The sequence below is a fragment of the Mus caroli genome, unplaced genomic scaffold (assembly GCF_978045245.1).
Source record: "Mus caroli unplaced genomic scaffold, Mus_caroli_1 scaffold_12, whole genome shotgun sequence".
In the NCBI taxonomy this organism is placed as follows: Eukaryota; Metazoa; Chordata; class Mammalia; order Rodentia; family Muridae; genus Mus; species Mus caroli.
The window spans coordinates 58,800,996-58,828,641 of NW_028227267.1; the positions used below are offsets into that span (position 1 = coordinate 58,800,996).

The following is a 27,646-nucleotide window of genomic DNA, read 5'->3' on the forward strand; positions in this document are numbered from 1 at the left end:
TGAAAGTTCCAGGTCATGCTCAAAGACTGACCTATTGTTTTGTTTCCAGGAGGAGGGGAGAGGCACTAGGTACCTGGCACCCAGCAAAAACCCAGAGTTATCTCGGAATTCTTCAAAGTCATAAAGGGCTAGATGGAGGGTTCCTTGCTGGTACAACCAGGTCACAAGACTTAGAAGGTTTGATGGGCATGGCTGGCTCTGTCCCCAAGGCGTACTCTGCTCTCATCTGGGCTTTGCTGCCTACAGCTGAGATGCTTCTCCTGGCTCCCTGCAGAACGTCCAGGCTCCAGGAATTTGGACGGAGTGGTAGAGACATCGCCGGCAGAGACGGCAATTACCAGCTTCCTCCCTGGGATGTCTTGTGATTCAGGGCACATTCTGCTCCTACTCTTTTAAAAAGGGCAGCATGTTGATGCTCAAGGCACAAGAACAGAATCAAACAAGGAAACTACCATTTGATTAAAGAGTTGGTGAGTATACAACACATCCCTGGTAGTCATGGCAGGACCTGGGTCACCAGGAGTCTGGGCATCAAAGTCTATTTGCTAAGGGTTGCAAGTGTTCTTGTCTTGGAAGCTGATAGAAGCTGCACGAACTCTCGAAGTAGGACTTGAAGCTTTCACTAATGACCTTAGAGTAAAGCCTATTTTCTCTCTAGACATACACACCCATGCAAATTCCCACTCCGTGGGTTCCGAGGTCACGTGCATTTGTGTTCAGTCCTGAAGGGAAGAGCTGGGAAACATGGCTTTTTCTCTTAGATCTTTATTTAAAGGGAATTCCACTGAGCCCAGGCCTTTGCTTATAAGCTTGTATAGGAAGTGCTTTGGACTGGGTATTTCTCTCCCATTGGCCTAGTCTGATTCCACAGTTGAAGCAATCAGCAAAGATTGCTACTGTCTAAATGTTGGCACAACCAGTGAAAGTGCTCTGTTCTTCTCTTCTTGCTCCCTTCTGGATTCCTTTGCTACTCATGGTAGCCCCTATTTCTGGAAGGACACAGTTCTGAGGAGGGGCTTTCTATTATTATTGTTCTACTCTGTGAAATAATCTACTACGTAGCATGGAATCTAATATTCTAGGCCCAGTTATCCCATGCATCACTCTTTGAACATACATATATGTTCTTAATGTTTTATGTAGTACTCTTAAAGGCCAGGATCTGTCATAACTCTGTTATTCTCCCCCTCCCAGTGAGTCACTGAGTTCTCTAGAGCACAGCCCCCATGACTATAGTTACGATACCTAGCATGGATGTGAGAATATCAACCAAGAATATATAATCTTTTTAGCCTAGAAGATAAACTTTGAGTATGGTTAATATTATAATGAGTCATAAGAAACATGGCTCAGCTATAAGCAGGCTAAGTACTAGGAAACCATCGGATGCACTTTGACATTTCTTAACATAATGACTTGTTTCGCTATAACCAGGACTTTTCCAAGTCCTCACATACAGTAAGAGGAGCAGATCTTCCAGCACGGGGTTGAGTTTTCAAAAGGATCCCAGCCCAACCAAGTATCCTAGACAGGTAGGAGCATGGTGGGTAAGCAAGAGAGTGAAGCGAGACTGTCCTTTGGGCCATACCTGGCCACTGAAAACAGAGCCGGGTGCCCCAGTTCCCAGATGATGAGCCTTGTCACCTTGTCACCAGCATTCTCTTTGTACTTCTCCTCCCTCTGAACTGCAGGTGTCCAGTCTCCATGCTGCCTCTCCTGCAGGTCACCTTCTTTCTTCTCTCCTCCTGCTTCTCAGCAGGAGGGGGCAGCCCCCTCAGTGAAGGCCTGTGGCTGCTGAAGACTGAGTTTGCCCTCCACCTTTACCGGAGTGCAGCAGCAGAGAGAAACGGGACAAACTTCGTCATCTCACCGGCCAGTGTGTCCCTCTCCCTGGAGATCCTGCAGTTTGGAGCCAGGGGCAACACCGGCTGGCAGCTGGCTGGGGCCCTAGGCTATACTGTGCAAGGTAAGAGGCTTCTCTCTCCTGCTTCTCTCAGCCCTGCTCCCTGCTCCACCCTGCTCAAGTGCTCTGGGCGGAGAGCTCAGATCCCAGTGTGCACAGGGAGAGAGGCATGGCCATTCGTGAAGCACTCAGACTTTTACCATGGCTGTTCTTGATTGCGGGGACTCCCTTCTAGCCTCATGGCAATACCACAGTTTTGAGTCACTGTCCCTTTTAGAATGCTTGCTGTGGCTGGGAGAGGTGGGGAACACCTTCTAAACATTCACTGATTGCCTTTTGACGTTGGTGATTTCATTGGCACCCCTATTTGGGGAAGTAGATAGGCAGAGGGTGGAGACAACTTGCTGGAAGTCACACAGTCAATAAAAGGCAGGGCTGGACTTAAGTGCACTTTTTTGTTTTTTGTTTGTTTTTGTTTTTGTTGTTTGAGACAGGGTTTCTCTGTGTAGCCCTGACTGTCCTGGAACTCAGTTTGTAGACCAGGCTGGCCTCGAACTCAGAAATCTGCCTGCCTCTGCCTCCCGAGTGCTGGGATTGAGGGCGTGCACCACCACGCCCATCTCTTAAATACACTCTTTAGATCCAGGACTATGCTTTTGACCAACCTATTTTCATGATTCTGAGGTTTCTGCCAGCTTATATCTACATATTGTTTCTTGAAACAGCTCTGCTAACAGCAGAGAAAGTCTTTAGAACACAGCACAGCCTGCATTGACCTACACGGGTGATGCAGCTCAATACGTGAGCAGCTATAAATTAAGGCTAACACGGCCTTCCCATCTCAATCTCCGAATAAGATGTCAATATAAAACTTAGTGTTAAGCCGGGCGTGGTGGCGCACGCCTTTAATCCCAGCACTCGGGAGGCAGAGGCAGGCGGATTTCTGAGTTCGAGGCCAGCCTGGTCTACAAAGTGAGTTCCAGGACAGCCAGGGCTATACAGAGAAACCCTGTCTTGAAAAACCCGAAAAAAAAAAAAAAAAAAAAAAAAAAAAAAACTTAGTGTTGGTGGCTGAGGCAGGATTTCTTAATTCCAAGCCAGTCTGTTATGTAGCAGGAGCCCCATCACAAAACAAACAAAGCAATGAACATCACTAAAACTGGCAGGAGTCGTCTTTGGATGAATTAAGATTTGTCAGAAGGCACAAGAAATAATGCCAACTCAGCCTGGCCACGGTGTCCTCTGGGGGTGGACCCTTGAGCTAGCAAATCAAAGTTAGAATTCAACATGTCTGGCACCAGGTGCCCCCTGAACTGCCTGTCTTCCTTAATGTACCCTGACCACTGCTAAAACAAGTCTTACAAACCTGCTGGACAACCGATAGGCTGTTCTCTCTAGGGACAACTGAAACCAAAGATAGTTTTTAGAACTCGGTCATTCTCAGCAATTAGACCACAGAAGCATACACGTCCACAAGCTCGCTATGATTCATCAAGTGTGGTGCTCTTGCAATATAGACCACGGCTGGTCAGAAACTTGTCTTATGCACATGAGGAGAACCCTGGAGGCAGCAACTCTGTCTGGGAGAGCCATACATGTAGACAAGGGGTTGAGTGCCACGTGGTTCTATGATTCTGCAGAGCAGGTTGGAGGCTCCCCAGAAGAGAATACATCCGAGCTGGTCAGGAAGAAGAAATGTGATTAATACAAAAAAGGCAGGCACTTCTGCCTTCAACAGAGTCTCACACAAGTCAGGACAAAGGGTCTTGGTTGGACAAGAGAGGGTCAGATCTGAGACCAGATCCCATCATGGTATCTAGTTAACTGGTTGATCATGCATGATGACAAGATCAGGGCTTCCACAGAGCCCATTAGATATTTTTCAGATGACAGGAATTCTATGCAGGACAATGATTCCCCTAAGTTTCTGAACCGCACGCTGCTTTGCCATTGTCTGGATCCACCATCAGCTAGTAATAACAAGAGCAGGCCATCCTCAGACTCCTCTTTATCATGCTCTCCATCTCAGATGCACTGTGCCTGCTTACAATTATACAGCAGGGCCAGCTGCCTGCCGCAACCCAGCCTTTCTTTTAAAAGGTAACCCAGGGCTGGAAAGATGTTCATAGCATAGCAGTTAGGAGCTCATACTTCTCTTGCGGAAGTCCCAAATTTGGTTCTCAGCACCAATATCAGACAGCTCACGAACACTTGTAACTCCAGCTCTAGGAAATCCAGTACTGTCTTCTAGCCTCTGTGGACATTGCACTAATATGCCCAGACACACATATACATAAAACTTAAATTTTGATATATTCTTTATTTTTAATTTAATATAATTTCCTCATTTTTCTCTCTTCCTTTTCTTCCCTCAAATCCTTACCCTGCCCCCTTGCTCATTCTTGAAATCATGACTTCTCTTTGTTATTGTTTTACACACACACACAGAGAGAGAGAGAGAGAGAGAGAGAGAGAGAGAGAGAGATGGATAGATAGATAGATAGATAGATATAACCTGTTCAGTACATTTAATATTATTTGTACATGTATGATTTCCGGGCTTGGCCACTTGGTTATTGGATAACCAGTTAGGGAGAGGCTCTTGCCTGGGGAAGGCTCTGTCTTCCCCAGGAAGCTTTCTCAGCATTCCTCGGTTGCCTGTAGTTCTCTATAGAGCTTTATAATAGAGCTTTCCCTTCTCTACTAGTGCGTCTATTGGAGTTGTGCTTGTTCTGGTCTTATTTAGGCTGCCATATCGCTGAGACTTGATGGGTAAAACTTTCCTGTCATTTGTAGAAGACACAATCTCAACAATAGATGTCTTGGTCCTCAGGCTCTTACACTCTTTCAGCCCCTCTCCACCTTGTGTGCTTCCTATACCAAGGATGATGTCCTTCTTGCTGAGTGGGCCTTAAGTTCAATTAGAGAGCTACTGGTTACTAACAAGATAAGCACAAGTGCCACTACTGACCCTTGGGGGGTTTGTGCCCTACTGGTCATTTTCATGGTTCTGCTGGGTAGGACTGCTTACCGGCTGCTCTCTTCCCTTGGAAACTTGCATAGCAACTGCTAGCACTGAAGGCTAGTCCTCGGGGAGCAGGCTTTGAAGTCAGATCCAGCTCTGGTTCTCTGGGTCTTGTGTCCATGGGGAACACACAATTTCTGATTACTTCAATGGCTAAGAATTTTCATTATCCTTCTAGGTAAATTAATGAAAACATTATAGCACATAGGCCCCAGAAAGGAAGGTGGTCCTGTCCCAGGAAAAGAGTTCTGCTTTGGAAGGCATACAGAGTTTTCTTTTATGACCATGTCATTTGAGTCCCACAGACTAACACAAGAGGTAACTGGCTCAGCAAAATGCAGCCAGCCCAGGGGCAAGTGACAAAGCCAGGGTTCAAGTTGTCCTGCGCTTCTCCAGACCTCCTAAGCCCCACTAGGGCCAAGAAGCAGATGTATACATTTATAAGCTAGCTCTCTCTCTCTCTCTCTCTCTCTCTCTCTCTCTCTCTCTCTCTCTCTCTCATACACACACACACACACACACACACATACACACACACACACACACACACACACACACACACATATCAGAGGCAGCTTCAGCCTCCCAGTTCAGCCACACCTGCTGGGGAGCACCCCCACTGGCCCCTCTCAAAGTTCTTGAAAATTAAAATATCTGTGTTCAGAAGATAGGTCTCCACCTGCATATTCCTACAACTTCTCAGAGTCCCGTGGATGATGACTGAGGAGACAAACCATGCAGCAAACGAAAAAAAAAAAAAAGGAAGACAGGTCTCATAGTTTGAAGTTTTATGCGCAGGAAGATTCCAGAGTCCAGAGCCTTCCAGAGTCTAGAACTTTGCAAAAGTTCAGAACCTTCCAGAGCCCAGACCCACCAGCCTGGGAGTCACCTCTCAGGCGAGCTAACAGCTAACAGGGTGATTTTCTTTTAGCCACTGCGGGTTTATTTTCTTCTTCTTCCTTTCTTCTCTCAGCACCCAATTATAGGCCCTCACCCTCCATCTTTTTACTCTGGCAGCAGGAGGCTGAGCAGAAACCAGCAGTGACAGCTTCCTCTTGGAGAGCCTTGTCCCCGTTCTCAGGCCACTCACCTCTGCCCTTCTAGACACCTTTAGAACAGCAGTTCTCAATATGTTAGTCACAGCCTCTTTGAGGGTCAAGTGATCCTTTCCCAGGGGTCACCTAAGATTGTCAGAAAACACAGATATTTATATTACGGTTCCTAAGAGTAATAAAATTACAATTATGGAGTCGCAAGAAAAATAATTTTATGGTCAGGAGTCACTATAGCATGAGGCACTGTATTAAATATCACAGGTTGAAACCGATGCTCTAGAATGCAGGCAATATAGCCCCCCAACTCCCCCCACCAAACTGATGTGCTCTACAGTTCCGTTTATCTGGAGAACAAAGCTCTCCCGAGCAGGGTCTTCTCAAACCCAGCCATTCTTCACGCTATGGGCAACAGGATGAGTATACAGTTCTACCTCCAACATGGTGACTCTCAGCATGTGATGAGTGGGCCTGTGCCTCATCTGCCTCCTTCCTATAGTGGAAGGACCATAGCCCTTACTTCAAAGCATCACTGAGAGCAGTCATTGTAAACTGGATGTCTGGAGTGCCCTGTGCAACATTTGTAGACACCATAAAGCCTTAAAATTTTATTCTAACACTGCACATTCTGGAACATACATAAGAACTCTTCTCTGTGTGCAGACTGGACAGGGACAAATCTGGCTCAGAAATCCACTTCCAGCCCATTGCTCTGCCTCTTCAATATTTCTGACTCTGAGAACATTCGTCTCGGGCTGTATCGTTGCTTTTCTCTTTGCTGTGATGAAACATCTGAGAAAAGCAGCTTAAGAGAATCCAGGCTCATTGCAGTAAAACCCTGGATGTGAGACCTTGGATGAGACATACTGGCAAGGCAGCTCTCGGACACCTGATAGATTGATCTGGGAAGAGGAGCTTTAGTTGAGAAAATGCCTGCATCAGATTGGCCCGTAGGCAAGTCTATGTGTCATTTCCTTCATTAATGACTGATGTGAGAGGACCCAGCCCACTGTGGGTGCTGCCACCTCGGCAGGTAGTCTCAGGATGTAAGAAAGTGGGCTGAGCAAGACACAGGAGACAAGCCAGTCCTCCCATGGTTTCTGCTTCAGTTCCTGCCTCTAGGCTCCTGCCTTGAGTTTCTGCCCTGACCTCTGTCGGTAGTGAACTATAAACTAGAAGGCAGCATAAACCCTTTCCACCTGACTTGCTTCTGGTCATGATCTTTATCATAGCACCGAATTCTAACTAGGAGAGCAGCTCCTCGACCAGTGCCCGTCCTTGCTACAATACTGCACAGAACTCTCTGGCTTCCCGTTAGAAATTCCATTGTGTCACATCCCCAGGTCTAGCCTCTCCTCCAGAACTCAGCAATGTCCCTGAATTAAGAAGTCAAAGCATGCCAGGCAGTGGTGGCACACACCTTTAATCCCAGTACTTGGGAGGCAGAGGCAGGCAGATTTCTGAGTTCGAGGCCTGCCTGGTCTACAGAGTGAATTCTAGGACAGCCAGGGCTACACAAAGCTTTACACTGCTTTGCCATTTCCAAGGCACTGGCAGACTCTCCTCCAGCTAGGTTTGTTTGTGATCTAGCATGTTTTCTGTCCAACTTTTAAGCTGTGGAGTTAGGTGGATATTGACTAGGGCGGCTATGTCATTTCCAGTGAGGGACTTTTGCGTGGACACATCTTATGAGACGACCTGTTGGGAGCTGTGCAGGCCCTTACGAACACTCCTTTCTCACAGACCCAAGAGTGAAAGAATTCCTGCATGCTGTTTATACCACACGGCACAACTCCAGTCAAGGTGTCGGAATGGAGCTGGCCTGCACCCTGTTCATGCAAACAGGAACATCCCTGTCTCCCTGCTTTGTGGAGCAGGTCTCCCGGTGGGCCAACAGCAGTCTGGAGGCAGCTGACTTCAGCGAGCCTAACAGCACTACCACGGAGGCCTCCAAAGTCACATCCAGACAGAGCACAGGTAAAGGAAAACCACCGTCCTCAGCAAGGCTAAGGGCTCAAAAAAATAGTGCCAGCCATCATTTGTCAGAAGCCATGGTGAGTTCAGGGTGCCCTGAATTGCAGCAGACGTTGAGATAGCAGACCTACCCTTGAATGTCATGCATGTTCTGTGTCCTCTCTGTTCTTCCCTCTTTGCGCCTTAGCACAAGAACACATGTACATGCACATACACACCTATCCTTGAGCACACACAGAAAGGTACTCCTCAGAGCCTACCACCTATGGACATACCCGGCAGGATTTGTCCCAGGTCACTGTCCCCAGGCCATTTTTCACTAACCTCACGTGACAGCAAAATGCAGCAGGGGCCAGGAAAAGTAGTTTCTGGGAAAGTCAGGTTAAAGAAACACACACACACACAAAAGGGACAAGCTACACTCCATGTCTCCCTTGGTTCTGTTGGAAGCTTGCTATGTGTAACGCAATCGTCAGTGGGAGCCACCACAGGTTGTGGCTGTTATGAAATGGGCAGAAGTGGCTAACACCTGCCGGCCTTTTTATTTAGTTAGTTGCCACTAGGAATCTCTGATTCCATTTCACTCGCCCATTGCTCCTAGAATGTGGGTGCTGTTTCTTCATTTTACATCTGGAGGAACTGAAACACCAGGGTTGAGTTTCCTGCTTGCCCATGGGCCACAAAGCCAGGGTCACGTTCTGATCCGGGTAGTCTGGCTGCACTGTTCTTGGTAAGCACAAAAAAGACTCAGATAACTGGAGAATGTTCAAGATCCAGAGTTGCTAAAAAACAAACAAATAAAGAGCTTTGATGTGTGTGGATTGAAGGCTGTACTCTCTCGACGTTTTCAAGTGTTCTACGCTAGCTTTGGCAATTGACTTTTAAAGGACTGAGCCTTGGGGCCAGAAAAATGGTTCAACTGTTAAAAGAGGATGGATGAGGTAGCACACACCTGCCTTTAGCCCCAGTTCTGGAGTGTCCGATGCTTGTTTCCAGCAGCCAAGGTTGCCAGCTTTCATGTGCATATACCCACACACAGCAAACACACAGACACATAGTTAAAATATTTCATTAGTTAAGGAGTGATTCACTATATCCTCCTTGAGTTGTCAAAGGATCCACTCAAAAATCCAACATAGGTATGCTCAACTCCCAGCCTGGTCTTTAGGCAAAAGAAAGACTTGGTCTTTCTCAGCCCCAGAGGCATGAGTATGGAACACATCTGCTCAGACTCAAGTGCAAGGCTCTTTTGTTGGGTGACTAGGTAGATAGTGGTGTGTGACCAACTTCTCCGAGCCTCACTTCTCACATCTGGGAAATTGAACCAAAAGCTGTGGAGATTTCTTCAAGCATTTAAGGCAGAGCCTAGCACAGAGTATATTTATTAAACAATTGAAGGCCTGGGGCAGAAGCTGTCTCTGTAGGAATGATCTGCTTGCTTCTTCCTGTTCTTACATGAAATCCTAACCACAGCCCTCCCTTAAGTGTGCTCTGATCATAGTTATCTCCACAAAGGTGTGGAGAGGGATGCAGCTCAGCAATTAGCAAGTCCCAAGATGAGGTGACAGTGCAGTCTTCTCCAGTCAAAGAGCTTCATCCGTGCAAGCATCTGCCTGGGGAGACAATGCCTAATGATCTCTGGGAAATGACTCAACATAACCAGGGGCCATCCTGGGCACTAGGAGAAACAGGGAGGGAGGCCACACTGAATGCATGCTAACAAGAAGGCTATAATTCAAATTACAAGGTGACTCCCTGCCCCAGAGCAGAAGCTTGGTCATTAGGGACCCAGTCTGAATCCTGCGTTCTTACTTTCCACTTCCATGACAATAAATTAAAAGCCATTTCGCACGGCCGTGGCAGCATAAGGAATTAAAGCTTTTGTAATAAACGAAAAACAACATGAGGCTGCAGTGAAACTCTCCTGTCTATAGGTGAAGGCCCAGGTAGCCCGTTGTGGGGCCGGGACGATGCCCTGTCTACTCAGCTCTCCATCATGAGCACCATGACCTTCCAAAGTACCTGGCAGAAGAGATTCTCTGTGGCCTCGCAGCCCCTGCCTTTCACCCGTGCCCATGGTCTTGTACTTCAAGTCCCAGCGATGCACCAAGTGGCAGAGGTCAGCTATGGTAAGGTCTCTTCTCCAAATTCATAAAGTTGGAGGAAACTCAGCAACATGGGCAAGAGAGGGGAGGTGGGCTCTGTTTTACAGGATTGGATAGAGACATGTTTCTATAGGGGTCCATTCTCTGGGCTGTGGGTAGACTCAAGGTAACAGGAGGCTTCTAGAGGGGCCTTGAATGATATGCTCATCTGGATGCTGAGGACACAATGCAGGTATTGGCCTCCACACTGATTAAGAACATGTTCATGTAGAATCAAAAATACTTGGACCAAATAATTCTCCTAGAAGACACCTTCATGACACAACACCCAGCCAGGACCATATAAGGGCTAAAAGGCCTCCAGACTAAAGGATCCCTGGTCCTGAAATGTCATTGCTCCATATGGCCCTCTTGCCTATGGTTATTTGTCCCAGTCAGCAGGGGAGGTTCCCAGTGCCAGCAGGTGCCTGGTGGCCTTATGTGTGCTATGGATGCCAGCAGGCTCTCTACTAAGTATGAGCTACAACGTGCAGTAGGTTCACCTAAAACTGGTCTCCACCTTTCTACATTCCCCCACCAGCACCAACCCTTTTCCAGCTCCGTGTGTTCTGCTGCTATCTGTCACTTGTCCCATCATATCCTTCTATAACCATACTCCACCTGGTGGCCTGGACTTGCCTCTGCCCACAGACTTCCAGCTGCCCATCCTAAGACCGGTTTAGGTCACAGAAATGATCAGTCTTCAAGTCAAATCCAGCCAGAATGTGTGTTCTGTAGGGTCTGCAGAGGATTTCAAGAGTTGGGCATTTCTCGAATGAAATGTAGATTTAAATGCTTAGCTTGAAAAATAAGATGTAACACAAAGAGCCTGAACCCTATAAAGCTCAGACTGGATGGCTCCCTAAGACACTGCCCCCAGCGGGTTCAGCAGATGTGGATCCCTGACTAAGGCTCTGTGGGAGATCTCAGAGAGCTTTAGGAACACTAAAGCAGCCATGTCACCCAGTAGTTCCCAGTCTCAGATTGCTTCCTGCAGCTGAGGAGCACACCCTCTTACTGTTGCTGTCTTGTAAGTCTGCTTTCTCCAAGTTGTAGTACTGTTGAGTTTCCATGGCTCCTAGGACAGAGCTAATTCCTAACCCACTAAACCCCTAGGCCAGTTCCAGGATGCTGCAGGCCATGAGATAGCTGTTCTAGAGCTGTTGTACCTGGGAAAGGTGGCCAGTTTGCTCCTGGTGCTTCCCCAAGACAAGGGCACTCCTCTGGACCACATTGAACCACACCTCACTGCCAGAGTCATCCACCTCTGGACCACAAGGCTGAAGAGAGCCAGAATGGATGTGTTTCTCCCCAGGTGAGTGGAGACATCTTCCTTATGGAACAATTACCATGTTATCCAGTGGGGCTTGCACTTAGAGCCAAGTGGTCAGACTCAAAGTCCATCCTTCTACTGGACTACCTTGTCAAATGAGCTTTAACCAAGGAAAGGTTCCCTGGAGTTTGAGTCTATTCTAAAGTCACTAAAGAGTAGTTCACTACACATGCACAGTTGAATTCCTGGGTCTTCCCAAGATGAACTATTCGGCTCTCACTGGGCTGACTCATGTTCCCACCCCCTTGCTCCAGATGCAATGCCATGGTAGGAAGAAGAATTTAGGGTCTGCATAGAAACCCCTCTCTCATGAGAACCAACAGCAGAACTATGTTTAAACCTCCCAGGGCTGTCCAGATTGGTCACCTTCTATTAGGCCCAACTTTCCAAATGCCCCACCAACTCAATACCACTTACCCAGGGAGCCAAGCTTCCAGCACAAGAACCTTTGTGGAAACACTCAAGTAATACCCCAACTATGTAACTCACACATCCAAAGTGAGTCTTGCTCCTCCTTGGAGAGCCTCCTGGTTATCATGCAGTGCAACAGTTTCCCAAGGATATTTCCTCACTTTCTTTTTAAAATATGGGATATAGCTTTTTCTCCCCATTCTCTTCGGGTCTCTCCTCTGTGAGTGTTTTGGGTGTGGTCGTCCAAGCCAAGTGCCCGTTACCAGCCTCGGAAAACAGAGGAAATCAGGGGCTTTCTGCTCACAGGCCAGTGGAAGGATGCCCAATCTGTCAAGATCAAGAAGAACAAGGATAATGTGAAGTTCAAGGTTAGCTGCAGCAGGTACCTTTACACCCTGGTCACCACAGACAAGGAGAAGGCAGAGAACCTGAAGCAGTCCTACCCACTGGTTTAGCAGTGAAGGAGCTGACATGAACCAGACCTCTGTATTTGACTATTAAAATTCCTGAAAAAAATATATATTCCTTATAAAAGTTACTTTTAAAGTGCACATTGCACTGGGTAAGGTGGCAAATGTCTAGGTAGGTAGGTAGGTAGGTAGGTAGAGATGGATAGATGGATGAATAACATATATTTACAGCATTTTGCAGCCATAAATAATAATTTTGATTTTTTTGTTTGAGAAAATGTTTCATATAGCCAAGGATAATCTTGAACTCTCTGATCCTTCTGCCTTCTGCCTCTGGATCCCGAATAATGGGCTCATAGATGTACACTGGGCCTTTGATTTATATAGTGCTGGGAATCAAACTCACAGTCTCATGCCCACTAGACACGCATTCTATCAACTGAGCTCTACCCCCAACTCCAAATTCTAAAAGATATTGACCATCAGCCAACCATGGTTGTGCACACCTTTAATCCCAGCACTCAGGAGGCAGAGGCAGGTGGATCTCTGTGAGTTTGAGGCCAGCTTAGTCACAAATTGAGTCCAGGACAGCCAGAACTTATAACACTGAGAAACCCTGTCTCAAAAAAAAAAAAAAGGCAAAAAAAAAATGTTTATTAACTTAAAAAGAAACACACATTCATTGGTCATCACTACTCAGTGCTAGGCAACCGCTATTTTACTCTCTCTCTCTCTCTCTCTCTCTCTCTCTCTCTCTCTCTCTCTCTCTCTCTCTCTCTCTCTCTCTCTGGATTATCTCTTAGGAATTTTTTCATGCAAATCAACAAATACAATGTTAGCCTTTTTATTGGACTTTTCCCCACTAAGCACAAAGTTTTAATATTTCATCTCTTTTTAATGACTGAATAATATTCTAGTGTGTGGATATACTATATTTTATTTAAGCATTCTTTTTAAATGTTTTTAATTGATATGGAATAACACCCCCTCTTTCCAGCGACCTCCTTTGAGCCTCTCCTGAGCTCCTCTTCAAATTGTTACTATTGCATAGAGCAACCATTAACTGCTTGTAGTTCATTTTTTGTTTTGTTTTTCCAGAAAGGTTTTCTTTATGCAGTCCTGGCTGTCCTGGAACTCACTCTGTTTATAGACCAGGCTGGCCTTGAACTCACAGAGATCTAGCTACCTCTGCCTCCTGAGTGTTGGGATTAAAGGCATCTGGTACCACCCTCTAGCATGCCTGTAGTTCTTTATCTAGGGGTGTGACCCCCTAATAAATAGTGGAAAATTTCCCCTTCCATGTTAAGAGGTCCATTGATATCGTTATTATTCTGGTCTTGCTTATGCACCCGATCTAGAAAAGACTGTCATGTGATTGCCTACTTAAACTTCCTCTCAAAAATCTATGCTTATTTTTCACGAGTTTTGTTCACTCTTTGGATTTTTGATCTACTGTGAATTACTGTAACCTTGACAACTTGAGTGCTAGGGGACACCAACCTCCCTTACTGTAGGAAACCTACTCCCACAAAACTATTACTAGCCTGTTCTTGACTGCTCTGATCCCAATAATAAGTAGTTATACAATATGTATTTTGTGTGTGATCTGTATTATGCATGGCTAAAAATAGATGAGGCCCACAGGAGGCCATGTCACTTTACAGAGATGATCAACATAGCATAGTAGGGGCACTGCAGATGCTTAACAGAAGCAGCTGTAAGGTGATCACACACTCATGCAGTTATGATTCAACACAGCATCTTTGCATCTGCTCACATTTTCAAGAGTGAAAGGTGCTGCATGTGGCAGTTTCTAAATGTATGTTAAGCTTAACTTGTTCTAACAGGTTTGTACATATCTTCTCATAGTAAATGACAAATTAGACCATACATTTCATGTCTACCTTTAGTATTATTTTTCTCGTCTGCATAGGCTAGAAAAACTTAATAGGCTATACCTTGGAGGTTTTCAAATTGTTGCCAACTTTCACAAGAGAAAAAGAAAAATCTATGTTAAGTGGACTTAGGCAGATGAAGCCCATGTTATTTGAAAGTCAACTGCATTTGGTGTAAATGGAGGCCAAGTCTTCATGTGTTTGTATGTGGGGATTGGCCCAGTGTCTTATAACATTTGCCTAAAGGATCATTTTTTTCCTCCATCATAGTTTCTTGACATCACATCACTCTCAAAATTAATTGCCAAATGCACAGGTTTATTTCTAACTCTGTTTGATTCCATACATATAGATTCTAGTATTTTTGTAGTGTTGTATCATTCTGGCTCTTAGAACTCTAGTCAGTCTAGAAATCAGGAAGTGAGTCTAACTTCATTCTCTTCTTCCTAAAGAGTGTCTTATAAGACCAGCTTACCAGTTTCTCTCCAAAACAAGCAGGTTGGCGTTAGACATGGGTATGTCTTGTGTGTCAGCCAGGGAGTGCTTTGAGCTTTGGATGTCTACCACTCAGCTCACTGTTTCTTTGACAGTGTTTTGTGCTTCTAGGTGTTTATGTTATACTTAAAGCTGAATTTATTTCTAAGTATTTGGATTATTTCTGATGAATTAGAAATAAAATATTTTCTGAACTTCATCTTCACATTGTATTAGAAATATCATTGCTTTTTATAAGAAAGCATATCTCAAATGAGATCTAATAGGGTTTTTTATTGTTCATCAATATTTTCTACACAGGAGACCAAGTCATCTGTGAATACAGATAGTTACTTCTTTCCTTTTTTTAAAACCCTATTTTATTTCACAAATTCTTTATGGTGCTGGGGATTAAATTCAGGGTCCTTGCATGGTAGGCAAGTGCTGTACCACTTAGCTATATCCCTAGCCATTACATCCTTTATAATATGGATGCTTTTATCTATCTTTGTCTTTCCTATCATCCTGCACAAGGCCAAACAGAAGTGATAGAGAGTGGCCATCCTTGTTTTGTTCTTAATCTTAGATGGAAAACTTGAAGAAAATATTCAAGGTGTGGGATTGTAGGCTTTCTTCATCATATTGAAAGTTACCTCATGTCCCAAGTTGGCTGAGCCTTTGGGCTTTTTATTTGTTTGGGCATTGGTTTTTGTTGTTTTCATGAGTGAGGTTCGAGCAAGCTAGGCAAGTGCTCTATCACTGAGCATACCTCCAAGTCCTCTTGTTTTCTTAATCACGAAAAGATGCTAGATTTTGTCAAAGCCTTCTCTACATCTGTTGAGATGACCACATGATCTTAATCCTTTACTTTGTTAACAAATGTGTCATCTTATTACCATGTAGAGCACATCTTGCATCCTTGCGTTAAGCTCTGCTTGGTCATGGCAGGATTTATAGATGCTGGACTCAGTTTGAACCTAACTCATTTCCAGTCCATCCCTACTATGTAGTTGAGAATTCATATGAACTATGGCTTTCTTTTCCTGTGATGCCCTTGATAGTTTCTGTAAAGGGCAGGCAGCTTTCTGGTTATTTCCTTGAGTTAATGTGCTGCCTCATTCCTTCTAGTTCTGCTTCCATAGCTGTGCAGGGACATGTAATCACACCTCACCTGTTGCTTTTACTGCACTTAAACAGGATACTATTTAGCTTATCACCCACCACATGGTCAGCTTCAAACAGATTTTAACTTTCTCAATATTACTGAGAAACCACAGTCTAAACGCAATGCTAAGTGCACAGGCTACACCAAGCATTGTGCTGAACACTACAAGAATTTTCATTTATCACGTTATTTAAATTCTATTGCCATCGTGCTTATTTCTCAAAGACAGACAATAAGAATATAGGGTAAAGTAGCTTGCCACTGAGTCTGTAAAGTAAGACGTCCCTGGTGAGAGGAATCGGACTAAAAAGCCAGGTCCACAGCATTAATCATTACATTTAGTGTTTATGTTTTTTGAAAAGGATGTTTTCTGTACTTAAGACAATTTCATAAGTGAGCCAAATATTTTGAAAAATGTCAACATACCTCTTTTTCTAAAGTTATGCATGGTTTATACAAAAGACAATTTATATTTCTTTCTTTCTTTTTTAATTTTCAAAGACAAATAGCAGCAGCATCCTCTTTGAAGGTTTGCTTCTTGGATGGCTAATGTAAAGTGCTTTGTCCTGGGGTCATGTTGGTGTGCTGATTCTTTCTGCTCTCAGTTGTTTACTGGGCAAACAAAGGCTGAGTTCCTTTTCTGCTGCATATCAAGGGCACATACTGCACACAGTAAACATGAAAATGTGTTACATAGTAGAGAAAGCTACACAAGGGGCTATACAAGGAACTATAGATATCTATTCACATCCACTGTGTGTGAGATTCTACCCAAATGTGAGGAGCCCAGGGAGAGTGATGCTGGCTGGCATGGCTCCACACTCCCACAGCCCAGATTTGGATTGAGGTACACCACATACTCATTACGTCATCTTGGGCAGGTTTCTTACTTTATGCTCTGAATTTTTCACCTAAGAGATAATAATAGCCATTATATGAAAATGAAGCAATTTCTACAAAGCTCTCATAGTGTCTAACACCATGTCAGCAATATTCATTTATTTTAATTTATATTTATTTTATTAATATTAATAAAAATGAGCTGAGGTAGCTTCTAGGTCATTTATAAAGAATATCAGTAGGAAGCAGACTTTTCTGTGCACCTTGAGTACAACTATACAAATTGGGCTTTCAGAACCAGGAGTCACGGGGCTGGGGGTGAAGCTCAAGTAAATAGAATATTTCTCTAGCATGTAGGAGGTCCTGCATCTTATCTCTAGTACCATTTTGAAAAGGTGAGAAAACAGCTGAGTAGGAAGGTAACAGCTGAGGAATGGAGTTATCAAAAGGCAATCAGGGAAACAGAGCCGTCCCAAATGAGTAGTATGGACAAAGCTGGGGGAAAGCCCAGAGGGGTCAGGTTCATCCCAGGTATGATCAAGGGCAGGAACAATGAAAAGGCCAGTGGGGAGGGGCCCAGTGTGCACTGATCTCCGGTTAGAACCTTATACTTGGTGTGGAATGCATGAGAAGAACGTGAATTCTAAATGACAACTGATCATCTGCCACTGTCTTGCAGGTTTAAGATCCAAAATCAATTTGACGTAAAAAGCATTTTAAGATCGTGGGGTATCACTGATCTTTTTGACCCACTCAAAGCTAACTTGAAAGGAATTTCAGGTAATAATTATTCAATTCTTCCTATCCTTGCAGAGTATTATGTTTGGGAGTTTTGCCATAATCTAAGGGATCCTTATTATGTCAGAGTTTTTGACAGAAAACACTGCATAAAATAAAGGGGTTAGCCTTGTGTAAGAATGTGGAGCTTCTAGTAACAGTCACATTTTGATTAGAATTGTTGGGTGAGGGGTGCTCCTTGAGGATATCAAGCATCGTTTTTGGAAACCACTTCACGGTGCATCAAGTGACCATAGGATGCAATACAGAGCCTCCCTTTGCCATGACCAGACTCTCATGGAGACTGTAGGCAGCACCAGCGCCTTCATTATGCCCTCTGCTATCACGCCAGCGTCATGGCCATCCCGTTTCTACCCTTTTCTTTCCTGGTTGCCTTTAACGCTTACTGCCTTTTGTTATGGACTAATAAACACACCTTTCCCTAGCCCAGTCCTCAGATTACCCATGCTTTCATGACCTTGCCCTAAGATGTTCTCTTTCCTGGCATCCATGCTCCATATTTTCCATAGTTAACATGCTACTGCTGATCAACAGGAACCATGTTTGCCTGTGATCTGAGCTTCCATCGCACACTGAAAGGAAAACGAATGCTAACATCTACTTTGGGAACCTTAGAGGGAACCACTGGCTCAACTTCTGCCAAGCTAGGAAGCCTTGGATTGTTTCTACTCTGCAGATTATCTCACTGGTCTTGAGACTACCTTTATTTGATGAACTTGAAAGTTACCGTTTTAAACATCAGACCACTGGAACATATGGTACTAAAACTTTGGTCAGAATCCACCCTCTTAATCACAGAAAATAACAGGAGTTTGATCTTCAAGTCCTGGCTTGTGCTTTAGATGTGAGCAGACAGAACCACCACAAGCTACTTATTAAGTAAGAGTAACAGGGAGTATCTAATCAGGGTACTAACAACATGCCATCTTGGGGCCGCGGGCCTTCATAGTAGAGTGCTTGCCAAGTGTGCAGAAAGTTCTGGGTTCCATTGCCAACATCACCCCCCCCCCAAAAAAAACCAAATATCTACCACTTCTTATTGTCTAAATGTACAGGGATAGGTAAGACAATAGTCAAGTTTTGGCAGTGTTCACAATGCTTGGTATACAATTAGACACAAGGCAATACTGGTGGCCTCGTTGGAATTTTTCCTTATTGACAGGCATGCTTTGACACTGCAGGAAAGGAACAGTAGAACAAACAGCATAATGATCAGAAGCAGGGAAGGAGCAGGGGAAGTTACCACATTCTACTTTCAGTAACCGGCAATTATGTCTTCTCAAGGCTTCAGAGTTCAGCTTTGGTATCCCTGTGGCTAGTGGAAATTCTACTGCTTTTTTAGTCATCCAAATTAAAAATATGAGGGTGCTGGATTGAGTAGCCAGTTACAGAAGGGGGTGGGGGAAGTAACTTTGAAGCTATTTTTGGCCCTCTCTTCCATGCCACTGTATTTAATGTTTTACTCTTCTTCCTTTTTAATTCCCTACCTTACTCCCCAACCCCCAGAATCTGAAAAAAAAAAATACTCAAATGCCAATCTTGTGTCCTTAAACAGTAGTGGTCTTCATCTGTATCTTGCAGAACCACCCACTATAAGCAAAGATACCTTGCGATCCACTGTTTTTGAGACAGAATCTCTCACTGGCGTTGGGTTACACTGACTGGGGCATTAAGCTATGAAACTTCCCTGCCTTTTTCCCTTACCCCACCCCTCAAGCGAGCAAACAAGCATGCAGCCTTATCCTTTTTTTACATGGGTTTAAGGACTCAAACTTGGGTGCTCATGCCTGTACAGCATGAACTTTACCGATTGAGCCATCACCCCAGCCTATCACCAAGTCTTATGAATACCTACATGGTCTACATATAATCCAATTATTTTACTTATGTTTGTTTAAACCAACATAATCATAAGCTCACAGGTCTGACTTCCTTAATAATCCAGCCATGTGCTAAATGTGGAGCTTGCATTCATGCTTATTGATGCAACCTAATGATCTTCTCCCACAGTCAACAAATTAAGACCTGTCACCTGATTTTATTTTAAAAAAAGCAGCTACTTACATTTATTAATATTAATCTAAGGCTGTTTTCTTGCTACAGTAGTGAAGTTACTTCACTGGGATGGACATCAGGGGATTGGTGATAGCCAAAATTAATATTTTTATTGATGGCTTGCCAACAAATTCTTTGCAATAGCAAGACCACTCATGCCTGTACCCAAGTACATTTCTGCCTACTCTACAGACAGGATCACTGAACAGTGTCATCATTCCTAAAGTGGAGAGCCACCACTCAATGACACAGTATATTGGTTTAAAAACATATTTATTGTGTGTGCATGCTGGAGTGGGGAGCACATGATCACAGCACACATGTGGAGGTGAGAGGAACTCTTGGAAAGTCAGGTTCTCCTTCCACTTGTAGGTGGATTCCATGGATTGAATTAAGGTCATCAGATTTAATAGGCAAGCTACATTACCTGCTGAGCCATCTCACCATCCCCATCTGCAGAGTAGTTTTGTTTGTTTGCTTGTTTTTTAATTAGAGAAATGATCATAAACAGAGCCACCCTCTCTTCAATGAACAAGGGGTTACCAAGTTTTACAATACAGAGGAAACCTAAGAAAACTTCCAATTCAGTTCCAAAACCAGAATCACAATTCACCTTCCCAGGCTACAAAGCTCCTTCTTGGCATAATTTTATTTAAGTATTTCAAAGCTCAACTGAGCCCCCATGTAGCTCACCCTTCCTCCCAATCCTCTTTTATTCCTACAGAATGCATAGTTAATTGTTCCAATCTCCCTCTCACTGAGAAGAACAGGTAGGTACCTGTTCTGGGTAATCCCCTTGCTGAAAGACCACCAGCAAGCTTTGACATAAACTTGTGCCTCCAGTTCAGGTGTTGTATATAAACTCAACATTTTTTAGAAACTACTTAAGTCTTTGCTTTCATAAGTAGCAGTCAACTTCAATTTCTGTCCATAGTGCAAGCTATATGCTACAGGACTTCAATAAGCCAACTGTCTAGAGTGCATGAATTAACTTGAGCCACAATAAGTCAACACTGCACAGAAAGATGTAAGAAGTAGGGAAAGGTGGAGAAAGCAACCAACTACAGCTAGTTTGTGAGCCATCTAAGATTCCTCCTAACAGTTTCCTTTCACTGGGCTAGCTGCAATGCTGTCTATACACCCACTCTTCATTTCTTAGCTAACTGAAAAGATGGAAGAAGATAAGCAACTAGCTCTTTCCAAAGGAAATCATTGTCAGGGACAAAAGGAGGCAACTGATGTCCAGTCTGTCCTGATGAGGAAGAAGCTGAGGTCCAAATGCAGACAATTTATAAATGTGTGGCCAACAGTATATAAAAGAATGACAGCACCTACCAACCAGTGGTGGGAATTAAATCCTTCCTTAGAGAACCTTGTGTGCTTCATCCTTTGGATGTACACATCAACTATTTCTTTGACACATGTACGCACTATTCTGAAAGCTGGGCATGGTAAAGTGAGCATGCCATAATTCCTACTTGCTACAGCTAATAGTCTAGGTAGGGGGTGGGAGGGGTAATCCCATATATGCTGACACAAACATGTAATGTAGGCACAGATGTTTATAGTTGACTATGATGTGCCTTCCAGAAAGTTTAGTTAGTAAACTGAGGTTAAAGAGAGGTGGAAGTGGCTTCAGGGATGAGAGCCATGTACTGCAGTCCTGCACAGCAAATATTAGCAAATCAGCAGCTCCAACAAAGTTTCCTAGACACAGGGATCTATTAACCTGCATCTCTCACATGTAACTAATTAAGGAGCCTGTCTACAGAACAGCATCTATAAAGGATTCTAAGGGCAAATTTTGGGGCGACAGGTTGTATAACCTTTTACAATGCTAACAATTCAGAAAAACAACAGCCGGGAAAAAACTCACCTTTTCCAGTTATTTCATTAATGGTATAACATTACAATAGCCACATAACAAAAGGAGGCCAACTACCGTCAGAATAGAAGATAAAGGAAGAACACAGACTAGTCTACAAAAATGTCAAGTCTTAACCAAAGATAAAACTTTCAGAGATGTGACACTTGGTGGCATACAGGCTATGAGTAGTCTAAGGGTTATGCACAGACAATAGACATTGGGCCATTCTTAGAATGGGGTAGGAAGGATATTTAAGCTTTTCACATGCCTTACAAAGACACTGAAACAGCCCTACCTAGTCTACTGAAGATGAATTTGTAGCAATCCCACTTCTTACAATGCTGTATGTTAGCTGACCAGGGGTTTCAGAGTGAAGTGCACTCATTTAATCATATGGAAATGTTCAGACAATGTGAAAGTAATAAAGTCAAAGACAGTAAAACCTCGACTGGCAAACATCTCTTTATAAAATCCTTTTTGACTTTGGCACTCTGCTCAATGGGCTAGAAGGGGCTAATCATTAACAGATATTGTTTTTCTCAAAGACAAGCAACGAAAGACCACTGTTAATCTGATTCTCCACTAGCACCAAGTGAATGTCGATTGACTTCTTCCTGGCTCTTGCCCATTCTCTACTGCCAGCGAAAAGTGGAACAATCATCTCCTGATATCCCATTGTTTTAGTATCCTGGGTTGGATTTTAGTCTTACATGACTGTCAGGGGCCATATCCCTAAAATACATCAAAATGGTTCCTAATATGCAGGTCTCTCTGATGGTGTGCTACAGCTGACTAGACAGCAGCTTCTTAAATGGGGGGCTGGGTAGAAACAGGCTCTGGGTCAAACCTGCATATTCTCAGTTCAGATGGGGTGTGTGTCATACCAGATGACTTTGCAATCCCTCTGAAACAGAAGGGCAGAGCAGTTTCAAATCATAGTTCTACATGCTGAAGTTCACTCTTTACTGCAACACATGTCATTTCATCTGTAGAGAACTGTTCAATGACAGGAATCTGTCAAGCTTTCTAAGTTCTCTCATTCCTATTTACTAAGCTTGTCTTTGAACACACACATCTAGCTACAACCTCACATTTCTCTGTAGGTTCCAGCCCTTCAGGTGAGCTAACTAGCCAACCAGCTCCACAGAATCTAGTCATGGAACAGCAGGCACTTTAGCACCGGATTATCCTCCTAATACTAACCCCTGACTTACCAGTGTCTTCCTAAAAACTGCAGCTCAACAAGAATTATCTCAAAAGCTCATTGAAATTATATTTAGGTTATACTTTGTAACATACACCCTTGGGAACCTACCTAAGTTTTAGAAATACAGGATAAAGATTTTAATATTAATATTTAAAATTATGAGATTTAGTTTCTACTAATTTGGGGGAGGTCTTACTAAATTAGTGAAAGAAGCCTTTGAGTTGTAGAAAAATAAAACTTAGCAATTTTCTGTACAATCACTCCCTATATACTTATAGCACTGAATGCTCAAGTTTTACTCAAGAGTCTTCAAACATACACTATGTGCACAAAAATGTAAACAAATCACTTTCCATTTTGTCATTTGTGAATTAGGCCAAGATGGCTTTTACGTTTCTCAAGTAACCCACAAGGCCAAGATGGAGCTTTCAGAGGAGGGTACCAGGTCCTCTGCAGCCACAGGTACATTCAGCGCTAAGCCCCATGGAGCTGCTCACCAAGATCGACCCTTGTTATGTCTGCCCAGTGACTCTTCAGTTATAAACCATACCACTTAAGCCAAAACCCGAGTGTGATGTAGCATTTTAAAAGAAATGAAAGAAAACAAAATCTTATGAAAATCAATGATACTAATTTTTAACAAGTATCACTGCCCCATCAACAAGGAGTGGAATCATACAGTATCCCACCTTCAAAGAGGGAGCTATGTCATGGAATACTATTAAAAAAAAAAAGACACAGGAATGATTAAGTAGTATCTTTCCTCTTTAATTTACCAATTTGCACTCCTGTAACACTACACGGTAGAATGTCATTAAGATGCTGATGATTCCTTAAAGACAAATCAAGTTCTGCACCTATGTTCTGCATTTATGTTATCTGCATAATGCTTTTCAACGCTGACTGGGCCTGTTCTTTCTCACAGCGGTGCTGCTGCTGAGGAGGTCTAGGACCCCTGCTTTTAAAGCAGATCGACCCTTCATCTTTCTTCTGAGAGAACACAGCACAGGTACTGACTTTTTAAAAAAAACTGGATTCATACATTTATGTCCACCTCTAGCAATTTACGTTTATTAATCTATTATAATCTCAAATAAAGGGGAATTGTTTCATAGTACAAAGGAAACTTTTCCTCCAGGTCTTTTACTTTTGCATCTGTTTATTTGTAGCTAATGCTGATTCTTTTTAGTTCAGCAGGCTTCTGCTTCTAGAAAGATTTTAAAAAGTCATGAAAACACACTATCAAATATTGCTTTTCTTGCTGCTGTCCTATTGTTTTAGAAAAGATGGTTTCTTCAGGCCAAGATGATCAAGACCCAGGCTCTAGTATTTTAGCAATGCACAGATTTCTGTCCTGTTTGTTGTCTTTCTCAAAAGCTACTTAGTACTCCTAGTACTTTTGCGCACAACAGAAAAGTGTCTCAAGGAAAAGATGGCAGACACAGGTTAGCCTAGCAGCACAATATAAGAAACAAATGTCTCCACTCTACTAATCTAGCAGTGTTGGAAATAATCCTTCAATTCTTTTCTTTTCTTAGTCTCCCTGTAACAATTATTGGCCTCAAAAGGAAGAGATTCTCAGTAAAGAGCTGTTGGCAATTCTCAGTAGTGTTCAAAACAACAGTATGGAACAAGATTAAAAAAAAAATCAAGCCAAGGTGGACCTACTTTTTAACTAAACATCAGGCATCACTTTTATTTGTGGAAAGAATATCGAAAGTTAGAATGAAAATTAGCATAGTTTAACACAGATTGTTAAAAGAAAATACTGTCAACATCATTTTATCTGAGAATCATTTGTATACTGTCATATTTGTGCTAGAAATCAAAAGAACATTTCTTGACAAAAGGATGTAGGTAATCATTTTCTGGAAAATTATCTACTTGGAGATTATTTGGGAAGAAGGAGTTCATAACAACGTCCACTCAGTGTTTCACCATGATTATCCCAACCCCACAGTGACTGTGACTACACAAAACGGCACTGATCACTAAGAACAGACAGCAGAGATTATGTAAAAAATAATAAAAATAATAATTGTAACAACAAAAAGCAAGTTTTAAAATAAACTCTCAAAGAGGGAGAACTAACCTTGAACAGAAGGGCCACTGCCTAAAGCTCATATCCAGTAAAGAGGACAGTTAGAAGACAAATAACAGATCCTTGAAATTCAACTGTATTAAAAACCATGTAAAGCTGTTAGACTAGAAAAGACACACCACACTTTCAACAATTTTTACCGCTCAAGTATCAAAATGAAAATACAGGTCTAATAAAAAACCAGTTCCCTAACTCACCACAAATCTTAGTCTCCGTCCCCGTGGCTTTTTAGTTTTCTGGACGATGGTTGTTCACATTACCCAAGGCAAAGTGGATAATTTTCTAATCATATTACTTAAGAGATTTTTAAATCCCTTACACCCTTCAGCTGGGGCTAGAAGATGGCCATGGTTAAGAGCATTTGCTTCACTTGTACAAGATCCAGGCTTTGTTCCCAGCACCCACATGGAAACTCCTAGGAGTCTGCAGCTCCAGTTCCAGGGGAATCTCACACTCTCTTCTCTTTGGGCTTCTACAAGCACTAGGCACGCATGTAGTGCACTTACATACATGTAGACAAAAGTCTTAAAATAAAAATAACCTATAAAAAATTCTCGGCCTTCACTGTTAAAAGCTTACAAGTCTCATACTGATGAATGAATCAACTAACAGATAGGACACATAGGGGAACATTATGGAAAATTATCTAAGAACTCTAACATTAACCCTTTGGAGAGCACTTGTCCAACACAGCTTCATTCCATGATCTCAAAGAATAAAATACCCATCCCCAAATATATCCTCCCTTGCCTTGGCTAACAAGGATTCTGTAGAAACTTCACTAGCTTGACTAACTTGCCCACCATCTTTGAAAGGCAAGTCTGAGGTGGATGGAATCTTAAGCTTTAGTTTTTGATAGGCTGCAAATTTTCGGACTAAGTTTTAGTATTAGAATGTAAACGGTATTATGCCAGACAGAGAAAGGAACAGAGAGGAGGAGTGGGGAAAGAGAGAAGGGTAGAACACAGACACAGAAGATCCTGTTATTTTACACTCCTTGGGGGTTCATTTTGGAAATTGTAGTAAAGGAAGAAGATCTGAGAATTATTCCACCACGCTTAAGACATAAAGACCCTTCCAAGGACAGCCCCCATGTGCTGACTTAATATAATTCCTATCTAAATGACTCCAGTGTTCCCACTGATCTCACTCTTAATACACATAATTCACAACCACAAAGTTAATCTGGATTTTGTATAGTTTGGTATAAATTTAGCAGTGTGATTACAGGCAATTATTTTAATAATTCCATCTCTAAATTATATCTTCGTTTACTTCCAGAAATTGTGAAGACGTAAGAAATGTTTAATGAATTGTTTTATGAAAATACCACAAGTCACATTAAATGTTTCTTTTTCTTTACAGGATTTATCTTCAGTATTGGAAGAGTTTCAAATCCCCTTGACTAAAATAGCAGACCTCAAGAATGTTTTCTCTATGTATGCTTTCCTTCATAAATATTTACAATTTAAGAGTATGTGATTTCCAAATATTATTAATCTAAAAATAATTCAATTAAAAAAATAATTTAAAGGTTTTTTTTTCACCTTGGTTATTCCAAATCTAAAAACTCTAACCTTTTCTACTGGTTCCCTCCAAACCACTAAAAGGCACAGCAGTGATCTATGAATATGTGCATGAGTCAGGACACAGGGTCACATCCTTAGTAAAGATGTGCAGCCCTGTAAGGATGGAAAATGGAAGTGCCAGATCTCCTCATCCTGTGCAAATAAGGGGGAAAGAAATGAATACAGCCGTCTGTTTCCTCTCCAGTTAGATTCTGAGTAAGTATGAGAATCAGGGAGCAGAACCAAGAGATCCACTCAGAATCATCATATTATAAACTCACGTAAGCATGGGGGGGGTGGGGACCAAATGCCGGCATACTAGCCTTTTCCAAATATGATATACCCTAAAGCTATCACACCTTAACTAACAGCTAGACTTGAGTGCCATCTAAATCCTGTAAGAAAGGTTGAAAGGTGTTAAGAAGCCAATAATGCCCCAACTCATCTACTTTTAAAACTGTTTTTAAAAAACTGCCCATCTGCCTATCTGCCACAGACCTAGGTATTACCATTATCCAGGCAAGAGTGGAGTATATTGGCATGGCCAACAAAACTAAGAACATATAATAGTTAAAAAGACAATGCAGGCTATGTAACATATAATTACATTAGTTTAACAAATATTAAGTTGTGTATTTTTTAATGCTAAAAAGCAAGGCCTTTAAAATTCCATTGTTTTAGAATGTTTTTAAGTAGTTACTTTAAATGTGATTATTTCCTAAACCACACAAGAGTAAAATAGAGCATTTATTGATGGAATAACAAAAGTGCTTTTCTTAAATATTCTTCAAAATACATTTGTACAACTTACAATAATATATCCAAAATAACTGTATATACAAAACATTACCTAGTTTTTAATGTATGTGCTTTTTTCCCCAAAAATTACAAAGTAACTTGTTTTTAATTTTTTTCTTTTCTTTTTTTTTTTTTTGGCAAAGTTCAACCTTAACAGAGCTGACAATTTTAAAGGTTGGTTTAAGAAAATATAACCTGAGGGAAACTGACACGCAAGAGCCAATGACAAGCAGAGGATTTGAAGAATAGTTTTAGTTAGTTAAAAAAAAAAAGAGAAAGAAAAAGAAAAAAGGGAAGAAAGAAAAAAAATTTCGTGATACTTTTCACTTTACAAAAGTAAACTAAAATGAAAAGGGCACTGTAAAATGATGGAAAGGAACTGTAGAATGTTTTTAGTATCTCAAATAGCCAACAATGCATGTCAAAGAATGAATACAAGATTACAACAGTCTTGTATTTACTTTGTATTTGGAGAAGACAATGAAATAAGTGGCCTCATTCTATTTTCTTTTAATTGCTATTAATATGGTTGATCTGATTGGCTCTTCGATGAATTTCATCCAAGAAGTTCTCCAGTTGTTCTATTAGCATTCGTTTCTTAAACCTGTGTAAGAAAAATAAGAGCA

The 27,646-nt window shown here is 42.4% G+C and overlaps 2 protein-coding genes, 1 non-coding gene and 1 pseudogene across 6 annotated transcripts in view; 3 read left to right on the plus strand and 1 right to left on the minus strand.

The window, feature by feature from the left end:
- Positions 1–1,704: 1,704 nt before the first annotated feature.
- On the plus strand, positions 1,705–26,063 carry Serpine3 (serpin family E member 3). The gene is made up of 8 exons (XM_021181565.2): positions 1,705–1,966; positions 7,724–7,957; positions 9,889–10,083; positions 11,215–11,413; positions 17,306–17,406; positions 22,929–23,015; positions 23,479–23,562; positions 26,020–26,063. The coding sequence occupies exons 1-8, from the start codon at positions 1,705–1,707 to the stop codon at positions 26,061–26,063; spliced, it is 1,206 nt and encodes a 401-aa protein (XP_021037224.1).
- LOC115029269 (small nucleolar RNA SNORA73 family) lies at positions 5,558–5,678 on the plus strand. The gene has a single exon (XR_003834846.1). It is a non-coding gene; the product is annotated as a small nucleolar RNA SNORA73 family (small nucleolar RNA).
- LOC110309618 (large ribosomal subunit protein eL38 pseudogene) lies at positions 11,632–12,317 on the plus strand (annotated as a pseudogene).
- Ints6 (integrator complex subunit 6) overlaps positions 11,925–27,646 on the minus strand; it is an 86,079-nt gene continuing 70,357 nt past the window's right edge. For 2 of the 4 annotated variants that reach the window (XM_021181564.3, XM_021181562.3), the window contains exon 18: positions 19,279–27,624. In XM_021181564.3, the coding sequence (XP_021037223.1) occupies positions 27,531–27,624 (94 nt within the window). In that variant the 3' untranslated portion in view covers positions 19,279–27,530. Of the gene's footprint in view, positions 12,170–19,277; positions 27,625–27,646 lie in introns of those variants that run through there. The other 2 variants (XM_021181563.3, XM_085828714.1) reach the window with 2 other exon arrangements.